Consider the following 13546-nt stretch of genomic DNA (forward strand, 5'->3'; position numbering starts at 1 on the left):
TTATTGGGCTTATGTGTCTATATATCTTTTTTGTATTTGGAAAAATACAAAATGGAAAATACAGAATGGAAATTCTTTTATTCTTGTTTTGGTATTTTTATTTTTGCCCTTGTATAATCTTGTTTATTTTATAATGAAAATTTTGCCAAATTCTCCCTCCTTGTAAAATTTAGAAACTGATGATTTGATAGACATTTCTAAAATGTTGAATGCAAACAATTGTGTATCTGACCACAAGATTTGCTGCACTGGAACAAACATTTTTGTATTTATAATGGCAGAGATCTCTGTTTGTGTCACAGAAATTGGCAAGGTCATTTCTATGTCCTTTAAGATCTGTGTCTGGTGCATTTGGCTAAAGACAATTTGAGTACCTGTTAGTCACAGATATCTGCACAGAAGCAAAGAAGGTATCCACAATACTCACACAACAGCCCACACTGCTAGTCTTTAATCTTAAGCTTTAACTCTGCATTTATTTTAATTACACAAACATATATATTATGGCATATATATTCTTTTAATATTTTTCAAATACATAACTTTTATCCACATATATGCATACGCCATTCTCAAATATATACTTCCAAATATAAATAATTTCACATTAAGCTAAAGAGGATAAAAACATGTAAACATATGCGCTTGTTTTGGTCAATTACAGCAAAAATCACACTATAACCACAAGTTTACAAGTGCACTTGAAGGAGGAAAAAACAGGCATGTAAACAAACAACAGCTGCAAGGACCTGAAATGATCCAGTCTTTAAGGCTATTGTAGCAAAAGCTTATAATTTAGTTAAGACATGTTTCACCGTCACATTTATTCTTGAGGGATTTCACAATGAATGTGGAAATTCTGTAAACACTAGGCTAGAACTGAGTGGACGTTTGAAAACAGACATGACAAAACAAGCCATCAACTGGTAACAATATTAATTTCACTCAACAGTAGTTTTAACAAAATACGTTTTGTTTTTAACACAGCAAAACATCATAATGCTATAGAGAGAATACAGGGGGAAACACAAGAAAACAGAGAGAAACACTGCATAAAGATTGCCTTAATAGCCCTGAAAGCATTATATGTGTGAGTCAATAAAGGGAGAAGAGGAAAACAGAGAAACACTGAATAAACATTGCCTCAATAATCCTGAAAGTAACACACGCCAGTCAATAAAGAAAGAACAGGCAACAGAAGACCACACAGCCTCAGGAGATCAGACCACGTGCCATAGCATGATACTACAGACTCAATCTGAAATATTCTTCCAGCTGATAACAGAACAAGAGCCACTGATCATCAGAGAAAGGAACACCATTTCTCAGGGCAAGAAACTTCTTAAACAACAGATTTGCCAGCTGAAGTGTAAAAAGCTCCTTCTTACCGCTCTTAAAAAGCCTGCTCCTGTCTCGCACCTGCATGGGCTCCAAAACTTGATGCCAGTATGCACTGGATGATCCACCACCTGGCCTGGGATACTGCCCTCTCCAGCCCTGAGGATACTCATGTTTGTAGAAGCAATTATCTCCAAATGGACAGTGACCTCTCCCTTCAGCAAAGTACATGCAAGGCTTGTTTCTCATTGACTCTTTATATTCCTGAATAAGCTTCTCCTTCTCATCCTCATCCTCTACCCAGAACACACTGGGAATAACAAAGCTGGAAGAGACCCTGCACTGTGGACAGGACTTACTGATCCTGTTTGTAAACTGAGTGCCACTTCTCCATGTGCGAATACAGGTAAGACAGTAGGTGTGGTTGCAGCCATAAAGAATGCCAAATCGACGTTCACTGGGCTCAATTTTCTCATAGACAACCTCCATGCAGATGCCGCACACCTTGTCCACACTGCGCTGCACAGCAAACGAGAGTTCCATATCCCTTTCGTGTGCTGCAATGCAGGCCCTTATATGGGCTTCTCTCTGGAGAGCATCAAAAGGGTGCAAGGCCTGCAGCCCACACATGTCACATACATCACCGTGGAGGTACAAACATCTCTCCCCATAAAAGCAAAGACCCCTGGCAGCATAGCGGCAAAGTGGCATCCACATGCCCACAGGCATCTGCCCTCTTACAATCACTGGGCTTGGTAGAGGAGGCCAAGGGGTCTGTGCAGGGCCCATTTGACCTCGGTAGTGTTGCCCAGGAACAAACTCCATGGCACCTACCCACCCTGATGCACCTGCTGCTCCTCCAGCAGCTTCAAGCCCTGCACTGCCTCTCTCCACTTCAAAGACACCCCTTTCAGCAGCTGAGCCAATCAGAGGCAAGGAGCTTGAGGATGCAGCAGGGGGAGCTTCTGGCTCTTCCTGAACTGGGGGCTCACTCTGCACAGATGCACTGGGCTCTCTGTCTGCAGAGGCCTGAGGTTGCAGACCATAGCGCTCCCTGACCATCTGCCGCCTAGCAAGATCATGGGAGTAGGGACAGTTCTCCTCCTCCTTGCACTGCCCGTGCAGATAATACCTGCAGAGGATTTGCTTGGTCCAGCTGCCACTGCTCCACTCCTGCACAGGATTGGGCCTGGCCCCGCCCCCTGAGGCCTGGGCAGGCCGGGAGCCACTTGTGAGGGGCTGTACAGGACTCATGGCCACACGGAGAGGTGCCGGACCTGCCGCCAAGTGCTGAGAGGCTGAGATTGACTCTTCAGACCCCATGGAGGACCCAAGTCCGGGATGGCTGGGTGGAGACTCCTCCTCCCCCTCCCCCTCAGCACCTGCCTTGGCACCCGCATCCCCCTGGGCAGTAGAGGGAGCTGTAGCATCTCCCATAGCAATTCTAGCACCTAAGGAGGCTCTCAGATTTGTTCTTCTATCCATTCTTTTATGGGGCTTGATTTCCGAAGCTTTAGCTCGAATCCCGAAGTTTCTAGAAAAAAAAAGAAAAAGTGTAATATTTTTTTCCTTCCCCTTAGCATCCAGATCCCAATGATTATTTGTTCCTACTTCCATATTAGAGGAAGTAGCATGGCGAACACTTCCTGTGTGAACACCACTTACGTATTAGTGGGTTGCGGTTCTGATGAGCAATGCGACATATCTTTTGTTCAGGAGAACAATGGCCACAGGAACCCCCCTTCTCTGGCTTCAGCCATTGCCTCACTGCTCTTAGCAGCCCTTAATCTCCCTACACCCACTACAGGATGAGATGTTAATTGAATCTCATCTGGTTTCTGTCATGCATATTTTATTTATTTTTCATGTGTTTATAAAAATCAGAATCCTTGTTTCCCTCTTGGTTTAGCCATTCATCCTGCAGCTTCTGAAACATTTCATCCATAAATATAAATGCCTCCCCTCATTCATTCCCTGTTCTGTCCACTCATGCCTACTTTGTTTTAATCCATAGCCTTCAGTGCTGGAAGTCATTCATGTTTTGTTTTGTTGACAAGAGAGCAATTTTCTTGGTCTTTGTGTTCTTGAAATTCTATGGTTTAAGCTGAATATGCTTTTCACCAGCAAGATTTAACTGGGAGCCTTTCTGGTTTGAGCCTGGTTTGTGTCTTTCAGATGCCTTCCTCTGTCGTAATTTCTAGTGACCCTCCCAGGTGTAGAAGCCATGGCATCCTTTCATCCTTTCTGCCTTAATAAACCCCTGCCCCCATTGTGACCCAGGATTTGTATTTTCCTCACTGGTTTCATTCATGGAGCTCTTTATTCCCCTTCCTATCACCCAGAGCTGTGCTGTACTGTGACAGAACAGGCTGTCTTTACATATTCTCTGCAATGTTCCCTGCAAGTGCTGAGCTTGAAGTTCCACACATGTGAGTATATTTTTTGCTTTGCAAATGTTGTTTATTAGATTGAAAATTTTGCTTGTATTTTTAGTTTGCTAAAAGCATTTACTATGAAAGCAAACTGAATTTTATCTTGTAGTTTTCTGTATTTTTGAGAAGTGGTCATGTTTTCTTCGTTCATCTTCTTAATATGGTTTTTGAAAATTATAAAATTTCGAATAGTTAACTTACTGTTTTATTCCAAAGAATAGAATTTTGTTTACTTAAATAAGCTACATCTTAGAAGGAATTGTGAAGACTAAATTTTTATTTTAGAGTAGAATAAAATGTAAATATTTATGATACAATTATCAAACCCAAATTAATGAAGCAAGTTAAAAAAATCCTAAGCAAAGAAGCAAATTACAAATAATAAAGATATGAAAAGCAGCAAATTAAGGAAAAATAAAAATTAAAAAGGAAATATATTAAGCAAAATCCTTTAAAAGGGTTATTTAAATTGATAAATTTCTGGTGTAAATTACCAAAGAAAACATAAAGAAATGTCAGTAACTAAGATTAAAATATTTAAAACTGATACCAATAATTAATAATAGTGAAAATTTTGAGGAACTATAAGAATGTAGGTTTGGTTAAACATAAATTTCATGTCAGCACCTATAGGGTTCTGAATTGTGTTCATAGTTTTTCATCTCATCATGACTCTATCTTCTAGTTAAATAGTGGGAATATTTCATATATAATATTTTAATGTAAACTCATATCTTAAGATTTGAAAGACTGTATGAGACCAGACATCAGGGAATATTGCAAAGTGCCTCTTGAGAGAAATATGCAGGTATTTCCTCTGTTAAGCAAACTGCTGTATGGGTATATAGCTAGAAATAATCTATTAATAAAAAATTCAGGTGCAAATACAAAAATATAAACAAAGAACTATGAAATAAATTACATATGTAATTTAAATATTTCTCCAAATAAAAGCTTTTGGAGCTTTTCCTCTGAATAAATAAGAAGCAAAAAGCCATATTTATTGTTTGATGACCTGAGTAAGTCAATAGGGGAAGCAAATACATGGAAGAGTTTAGCAATGGAGAGAAATTATTGATGAAAATAAGTAAAAACTGGGAATAATTTAAAGATGAGACATTGGGTTTAACAAGTTATTTAGAAAGGGAAATGGGCCACAATGCAACACGGAAAAGCAACTTTATTTTGTTCTCTTCTTTTTCTTCTCTCTATATTTCAGAATAAATGACAGCTAAATATTTTATAGTAATAGCATTTATAACATTAAAGATTGATTAGCCTGTGAATTAAAGTTGTACAATAAAGTGAAAAGCTTTTTTTAAAAAAAATTAAGGAAACTTTAATATATTAAAGGAACTTCAACAATATGAGAGGCAGAAAGTGCAATAGTTTTAAAAGGCAAAATTTTTAAATTTGTTGATCATTTACTGTTTTCCCATCATGAATTTAGGAAATTGTGGTGATTTTGTAAGTTTCTCCTTTACACAGCTATTATATTTTGTAATTGGAATGCAAGCTTTTACAAAACCTGACATGCTTGAATTCTCTGGGATAAGAGCCTTGTTTTTCTTTTCTAAATCTGTGGGCTGATAAGGCTTCTTTTGACAGCCCTACTGATTTTTTGCAGGTAAAAACTTGAAGCACAGAACTAAAGTTTATATACCAAGCCCTCTACAGATTCACAAACATAAGAATCCAGAATACTTGTAGATCTATTATTCTGTAATGGTAAGGCATCCTTGGCATTGTATCTAAACCATGCTTCACCCTCCTTTTGTACACTAGCCCTGTCTCATATAATTTCCTGTAGAGAATTGTTATGTGGGCTGTCCAAAAGTGTAGCCTACAGACCCCTAAAGCTGTCAAGCAGCTAATATAAATTCAGAGTGATGGAGGATATGAATTATTTTTTGTACTGGAGATTGAACTCACGACCTCATGCTTGCCAGGCAAGTGCTTATGCCGCTGAGCTAAATCCCCAGCCTTTTTATTTTTCAGTTATAAATTTTAATTTACAATTATAAATTTAAACTATAAATTATGATTATAAATTTAAATACTCAAATAATACATAACTGCTGCTCTGGCCAGTGAAATTTAATACAGTATTTGGCCATTCTGTCTCCTCAAAACAAAGAAACTGCAAAGTAGAATATATCTTAGCCTGAACAAAGATGGAAGGTGTGGACCTGGCAATGTTTGCTTTTGAATCAGCACCTGTAGGATGCTGAATTATATTCATGGCTTCTCATCTCATGGTGACTCTATTTTGTGGTTTGATAGTGGGAATATTTCATATATAATATTTTAATGTGAACTCATATCTTACGATTTTAAAGACTGTGTGAGATCAAACAATAGGGAATATTGGAAAGTGCCTCGTGGGAGAAATATGCAAATATTTCCTCTGTTAAGCAAACTGCTACTTTCAAATAATTTTCTGTTTGCCTTTTATTCCTATTCTACTTGGGGGACACTGATGTTTCAGGCGGTGTCTGGCCATTTGGTAGGGAGGGGTCCCTGGCTGGGCTGCATTTGGGGGTCTAAGTGTAGCGAGGGAAACAGCTCCTTCTGATCAGCTGTGCTGAGATTCAGGTCACTGGGGCACGGTGTGCACGGAGGGGGAGGGGCAGTAGGGCATCGCGGAGCTGAGCCTGTGACAGCCCAGCAGTGCAATGTGAGGCGAGATGCATTCAGAAGCAGGCTGCAGGGCTGGGTGGAAAAAATCCACACGCCCCTCATGAGGCCTTTCCTTCCAAACAGCGCAGGCTGCTGAGCCCACCCCGCGTGGTTAACACATCCTCCTTTAAGGAGCACACAGTGAGTGGGGTGGGAGCCGCTCTCCTCAGTGCGCGCGCGCGCGCACACACACACACACACACACACACACACACACACACACACACACGCTGCAGAAGGAATGTGCAGGCCCTAGGGGAGCAAGCCTGGAGGCAGGGATTTAATGAACGTGTCTAGAATCAGGGTCGCTGTTTCACAGCCTTGCCAAGACGTGAGCTTTGTGTGCATTAATGATCATTTTTTTCATCGCACCTGGAAAACAACAGGCATAATAATAGCAGCATAATCGTAGCTGTAATAGTGACTGCTTCACAGGTTTGCTGTCAGTTTTCAGTGAGATCATTTTTTATAAAATTATTGGACCTGTGCTCGTCAAAGGACCAGAGCTGCGTGTCTTTTCTATTGCAGAACCCCCTAAAGAATCTCTGACTAGATGCTTTCCTGTAGGTCCTCCCCTTCTGCTAAGCAAGCACAGTTGTAAAATGTCTGTAGGGTGACTGGTAATCCCCGGGGCTGGAGAGGCAGTGAGTGAAGCCTATGTACCTCACAATGATAGAAACCTTGATTTCAATATGATGTTCAAGCATCAAGTTTCCTTAAGCCGTAGTTTAGATGTCAGACCGGGCAGCTCTGTGGAGTATTGTCTGTCTCCTCATTATTGTGGTAACCATGGGAACGCGGCTGGAAAGGGGCTCTGCTTCCAGGAGAGGGAGGGCTGCGGGCTGCTCTGAGGAATGGTATGCACGGTCAGTCTGAAGGAGCAGCTGGACCGCAACAAAGAAGTTATTTAAAGATACCTCTTACTTTCTGTAAGTACATAAAAAAGAAGTATAATTAATACTGTAGCTGCTTAATTTTAAGATCAAAATAACATAGATTATAGGTAACAGACTGATTTATCTATATCATAGCTATACACTAAAAATTTAAATGAATCATCTGGAAGCTTTTCTGTGTCAGGATTCAGCTGCATTTATACTCTTGTGATTAATAGAATTTTATTGGTTCATAGTGATGTGCTTAGATATTTTTCAGTTACTAGCCAAGTGAAATAGCTTCAATTGTGATAGTATTTCTATCCAGGGTGTTGATAGAAAATAGATAAAAATACATTAATTCACGGCTTAAAGAACTTAGGAAAAAGCTATTGTGATTGCTTAAGATACAAAAGCTATGGTCATTACACTAAATAGCCTTCAAGTGGTGGTGTAAACCACAAATAAAATTAGAAATGTATTTGATTGCATTACAAAATATATTTTAACTGCATGTTAAAACAGCATGTGCCTTAAGCTATATCTTAATGACAATTTTATAGCCTTAAGTACACCAGAAATGAATATGATTCATTTCCATAAAACAGAAAAAAATCCAATGAAGAAAAACGGGGTGCGAGAGAAATGTCAGATCTAAATGCTGACATCTTGGGGCCTCTTTATGCTTCTGGGGGGGTGTCACCCCTCGGAGCTTGTGTCATGTGTATCTTTCATCTGCATGCGGCATCCACAGGGTTAAAAAGGGACAGAATTAACTTGAATTTTAGGTCTCTGGTGGTGCACTTGTTTTTATTTTTATAATGCAAAGTAGCCTTATAAACACGTACCGTGTTCCTTTTCCTCTCCCAGACTTTTAAGCAGGTATTATAGAGAGCTGTGAACAGAAGGAGCCGGGTGGCTGCGTGCGGCAGCACCATCGCCTTTAGAAAGTGCTAGCTAGGTACAGATGGCTGCTGGATGGAGGAAATAAGACGGCCAGAGAGCAGAAGAAAAAGCCTCCATGGTTATAAGGAATTACTGCCTTTTAATACTGTAGACTACCTATGTTGCGTTTGCACTTTGAATACAGGACACTTAGGAAAATTTGCAACAAATCTATGAGTCTGTGTATATCTCCTGCTTCTTTTTTTCACTTTTGATAGCTTTAGGTTTTCCTTTTTAGTACATTTCTATATTTAATGTCCTAAACTGTTCATGGAAGACCCCTGTAATCTTTTAGCCCTGTAAGAACAGCAATAATTAGCATTTTTAATTCCAGATATTGGTTAGCTGAGTGTTCATTTGCTTCAATGAATCTCACAAGAGATTGATCACCGTTACTAAACCTAGTAAAAAGCCAATCTTTGACTGTTCCCTTGGCATATATTTATTTCCTTTCTATTGATTTGTTTTCATTTTTATTTCTATCTTATATTTTCTTGTGACTAAATTTAGTATAATTTTTATAATTATCCGAGTTGCATGATTATGTTAGAAATAATCAGCCTAGCTCTTTTGTAAGGAGACTCATAGATAGTAGAGGAAATTAATGTTAATTAAAATCTTAAAAGCAGGGCTCTGGGAACAAAAATGCTCACAATTAAGTCTATTACATTTTTAAGAAAACCGTTATAGAACCATGATCATAAATGGATGTAAATCAACTAAAGATTTATTAAAGCATAAATATATAATGATGATAAAATATATTTTAAGCTATACAATAACATGTAGGCACTCATTTTTCAGTCTTTCTCTTCGTGGCTGAAAGGAAACAGGTCCGTTTCCCAAAAAGTATTAACTCCCAAACAAAAATAAAGGTCATTAGTGTAAATAATCACATTCATATATTAAAGAAGGGTAGTAAAAAAATGAGCTTTCAGATGTTTTGGTTGGAAAAAAAATGGTTGGTTTGGTTATGATAAAATTCTTAGCCCACTAAAGAAAGATATTTTCTTAATCTTTAGAAATATTTTCTCTTGTATTTATGAAATTATGAGGTCATTAATGTTTTGTAGAGCTGAGCTGGATAAAATATCAATGATCATTTAGAAAAATTCAGGGGCTTTATCATCCGTGTTTTCAACAATTTATTTTTTGTGAACAGTGCCATGAGCTTGTGGGAATTTAATTTAACTGCCCGTATAGGATAAAAGAACAGTGCACAGCTGACCTTACCCTAAAATAAAGATCAATAGAATTAAGGAAAGTTTGTCATTACTGCTAGGAATTAAAGTAATTATAAAGAATGAATTTAACTCAGGACTGCAAATATATTATTTTAAATTGTTGTAAATGCACTGAGATACTGTCCTTGAAAGCTGTTTCATATTATTTAGCAAACACATTCATATTGCTGGGTAAAATTAGGAAAGAGTTATGGCATTTTGACATAAGGTGAAATCTGCAAAATGGAAATAAGAAAATTCTTGTAAACACAGGAGGTCTCCACAAATCAACTAAAATCTCTCTAGAGACACATTTCATTGAACATAAATAGTATTTTCAGTTTATTTACATATCTAGAGCTAAACTGATAGCTCCACAGAATTTTCCAGGTGAAATGAAAATTTATACTAATGTTTATAATGCACATATGCATGTGCACACGCACACACAGACACATGCGCACACACCCCCCACACACACACGCGCGCGCGCGCACACACACACACACACACACACACACACACACCCCAAACAGAAATATAGACAATCAAATGAAGCTATAAATCTGCAGGGGATATCTGTCAAAAAGGGGGGAAATCTGCATCTCAGGTCTCTTCTGTGGTAGAATGCCATAGACAGGGCAGTCCACATACAACTCATGCACCCCCACAACTCCTCCCTGTGCCTCGGCATCAGAAAAAGGGGGCAGACGTGTACTGCAGCCGGGATGGTTCTGCAGGGCCCGGAGAATGCAGAGACTACTCACCCAGGGCGTGCTAACCCTGCATCTGGAAAAACTGCCCTAAGATAAGTGAGAGGGAGACTTCACAGACAAACAGGCTGATGGAATTCACAGCCACTAATCTACCTAATAAGAAATGGTAGGGGTCCTTGAATTCAAATGAAAGGAAGCTGAATAAAAATATATTAAATTATAAAACTCTCTGCTAAAGGTGAATATATAAATATGAATATATATTCCTTTATTGCTAAATATATATAGATGAATTTATATATATATATTTACCTTTATTTGTACATATATGTATCAGAGATAGATACTATACTCATAATAGTATGCAAATGATGTTTAATTTTATTATAAAAGCTGCAAAACAAAAGCATTAAGAATATAATCATAAAACATATTAATTGATGTATAATGTACGTAAATTGTGACATCACCAACATAATATGTAGGGAGGGAAAACTGAAATTGAAGATTTTTGTGCATGTGATCGGAATTAAATTGCTATCAGTTTACAACTGAGTGATGATGGCTATAATAGATTTTATGCAAACCTCAAGATAACTACAATGAAGATCCTCTACATAACTGCAAGAGAAAGAGGAATCGAAACACAACCCTGCAAAACATTCTTTGGTGCATAAAATAAAACATCACGAGAGGAAAACAGGTCCTGGGTGAGTAGTCCCAGCAATCTCCTCACCTGCAGAACCATCCAGCTGCAGTACACAACCCGTCCCCCGGCCCAAAGAATTTTAAAATTGGCAGCAAATAACAAAAAAAGAAGCTAGGACTTCAGGATAAATAATTACATAAAAATACTCAATGCATTACAATTACCAGTCAAAGTTGATCCAGAGGCTGGGGATACAGCTCAGTGGCACAGTTCCTGCCTGGCAAGTGCAAGGTCCTGAGTTCGATTCCTGGTACAAAAAAAGAAAACAAACACAAGGTCAGTCTGGAGGATCTGTTATCCCCTGGGTTACTGTTCTCTCATGGCCGGGACACAATATCTGACACCCATTTTCTCTGTTTCTTGCTACAGTGCTGGACCCTGGAATAAGCTGACCCTGTTCGCAGCACGACACTCACTTTACCTTTCTAGGAGCACAAGGTAACCCTGCATGCTTGGATCCATGTTAGGTCATCTCTTAAGTCCCTGGCTCTTGGTCATTTTTGTTCCAGTTTAGCTTATGATCACTTGGCTGCTCCTGGAGAATTGTTATGTGATTTATTTGTTGGGTGGCTCTGGAAGGAAAGCATCGGGAGGAAGAAGAGAAGGTATCCTTTGTGAGCCATGGATGCTTCAGGTTTTGAAAACACCTGAACTGACATAAGGCATTGTCTTAGTCACTTTGTCACCTCTGGGGCAAAATATATGACTCTCACAATTTAGAGGAGCAGAGGTTTATTTTGACTGTTGGTTTCAGCCATAGTTGCCTGGCTCCAAGACACAGAGGCATGGAGGGGTAAAACTGCCCATGCCTTGGCAGCCAGGAAGCCCAGGAGCCTGGGAAGGAGACACACCTACCTGGTCATGTCTGGTGTGACCCACCCTATCCAGCCAGGCCCCAACTCCTAGGCAGCTTGTGTAGCTATGAAGTAATCCACAGTGCCCCCATGATGCAGTCCCTTTCAGAACACATGAGATATTTTGGAGCATTTCAGATCTAAACAATCACAGGTATCCAAACAACCAGCTGAGTGCAATGGAATTGCGTTGCTAAGGTGCCATTTATGCCTTTTGAGACTTTGGTGACTTTTCTCTCATTGCTGGGACACAATATATGACACCCAAAAATGAAGAAAGGAAAGTTTGTGGAGGTTTCAGTCCATACGCAGCTGGCTCCAAGGCAGGGTGGCTGGCACCAGGGCAGCACTTAGTGGCGGGGGAAGACAGCAAAAGCAGCAAGAGCAAAATGGGCAGGGCAAACCTCTCTTCCCCTGCTGACACTGCAACAGGCTGCCAGCCCTAAGCCAGGTGCAGCACTCCCATCTCCCTCCCTCCTCCCCACAGGATGAGGGTGTTTACCAGCAGGGACCTGGCTCCCTGCTGAGTCCTTTAGTTGAACTTCTAAACTTCTCCAGCTGATACATCACATCAACCATTATGGTTACTTTTCAGCCTCCTTACAACCTTGACAGTTATTGATGACTTGCCCAGATGACCAGAATGTTGGCTGCATAGAATGATGCTTAGAAGATTTGGGAAGGGTGGGGTGATGGATGCCAGTTTTTCCTCCCCTAGAAAGTAAACTGGATCATATTATTTACTTGATTAAGTACCTTTGGAGACCTCCAGTTGCTGTTAGAGTAAATGTCCTCCAAACATCATTCCATAATGTGTGAGATCTTTCACTCAAGTTTTTGCTTATGTTTCCAGATACCTACACATGCACACATGTGCACACAGACATGTGCATGTGCATGTGCATGCGTGCACACACACACACACACACACACACACACAGACTAAGCTTTACCAACAGTGATTTTCCCACGGTTGCCTGAAGGCACCATCCTTTTTCTGGCTCATATAACTTTCTCTTTTTCTCATCCTCTCTTTGTTTACCAGGAACCAATAACCACACATTAGCCCAATGATTAATTCAAATTGATGGTGCTAGGTTTGTCCTGTGACAGAGTGACACCTGTATGGCCAACCCTGAGGGCTTTATGCATCGAAAATTCAATGCAACCCCATCTTAAAGGGCTCTCTGGAGCCCACCTCTGTGCCATGGACATGTGTCTCATAAAGAATGTGGTGTTGCTTGATGGTTAAATTTCATGCAGTTTATGAACAGTGGGCATGGTCAATTTGATATTTTACTCAGCATGTTTTTGGAGCATGTGCTTGAGGGAGGTACTGTGCTTGGAGCTCAGGAATCAACACTGACCTACAAAACCCCCTCTGTGCTGGATCTGGACTCTCAGGGTTTTAAAGAAACCATGTAGAAAACTTCAGGCATTTCTTCTAATCAGATAAAGCAACATATGCCCACTAGGCTACAGTCTGGGAGGATATGTTTAAGAAACAGAAAGAAAATAGTGTGACTTATTTCTGTTGAGTGAGAATGAATGTTGGAAAATTGGCTGGCAGCAGGAGGTGGATTCAGGCCCCCAGACTCTGCAGAAAGTGGTGGAGCCTTTATGGTTAACTGACTGAGACAGCACAAATGCAGGTTTTTGAGCATGGAAAATGTATGCTCTTACTATGGTACATACGTTTTTAAAAGGTAAATTGGGTATGTATGTTAGAATAACGGGACACACATCATTTGAACCCCCAGATGTGCCAGACTTCT

The 13546-nt window shown here is 39.8% G+C and overlaps 1 protein-coding gene and 1 long non-coding RNA gene across 3 annotated transcripts in view; one reads left to right on the forward strand and one right to left on the reverse strand.

Moving 5' to 3' along the window:
* Positions 1-1245: 1245 nt before the first annotated feature.
* Mkrn3 (makorin ring finger protein 3) lies at positions 1246-11213 on the reverse strand. The gene is made up of 2 exons (XM_003475538.4): positions 11082-11213; positions 1246-2872 (listed from the first exon to the last, which is right to left on the reverse strand). The coding sequence occupies exon 2, from the start codon at positions 2821-2823 to the stop codon at positions 1246-1248; it is 1578 nt and encodes a 525-aa protein (XP_003475586.2). The 5' UTR covers positions 2824-2872; positions 11082-11213.
* The window catches only part of LOC134476348 (uncharacterized), a 32051-nt gene continuing 20079 nt past the window's right edge, over positions 1575-13546 (forward strand). Inside the window, exons 1-3 of one of the 2 annotated variants that reach the window (XR_010047898.1) lie at positions 1575-1744; positions 3681-3767; positions 11287-11355. This is a non-coding gene — a long non-coding RNA (uncharacterized LOC134476348). Of the gene's footprint in view, positions 1745-3680; positions 3768-11286; positions 11680-13546 lie in introns of those variants that run through there. The other variant, XR_010047897.1, reaches the window with a different exon arrangement.

This window comes from Cavia porcellus, unplaced genomic scaffold (assembly GCF_034190915.1).
Source record: "Cavia porcellus strain 051 isolate PalLab524CR breed Dunkin Hartley unplaced genomic scaffold, mCavPor4.1 scaffold_6, whole genome shotgun sequence".
NCBI classification, from domain to species: Eukaryota; Metazoa; Chordata; class Mammalia; order Rodentia; family Caviidae; genus Cavia; species Cavia porcellus.

Coding starts and splice junctions, on each gene's coding strand:
- Mkrn3 (XM_003475538.4), bottom strand. CDS start 2,823: ATGGATAGAAGAACAAATCTGAGAGCCTCCTTAGGTGCTAGAATTGCT.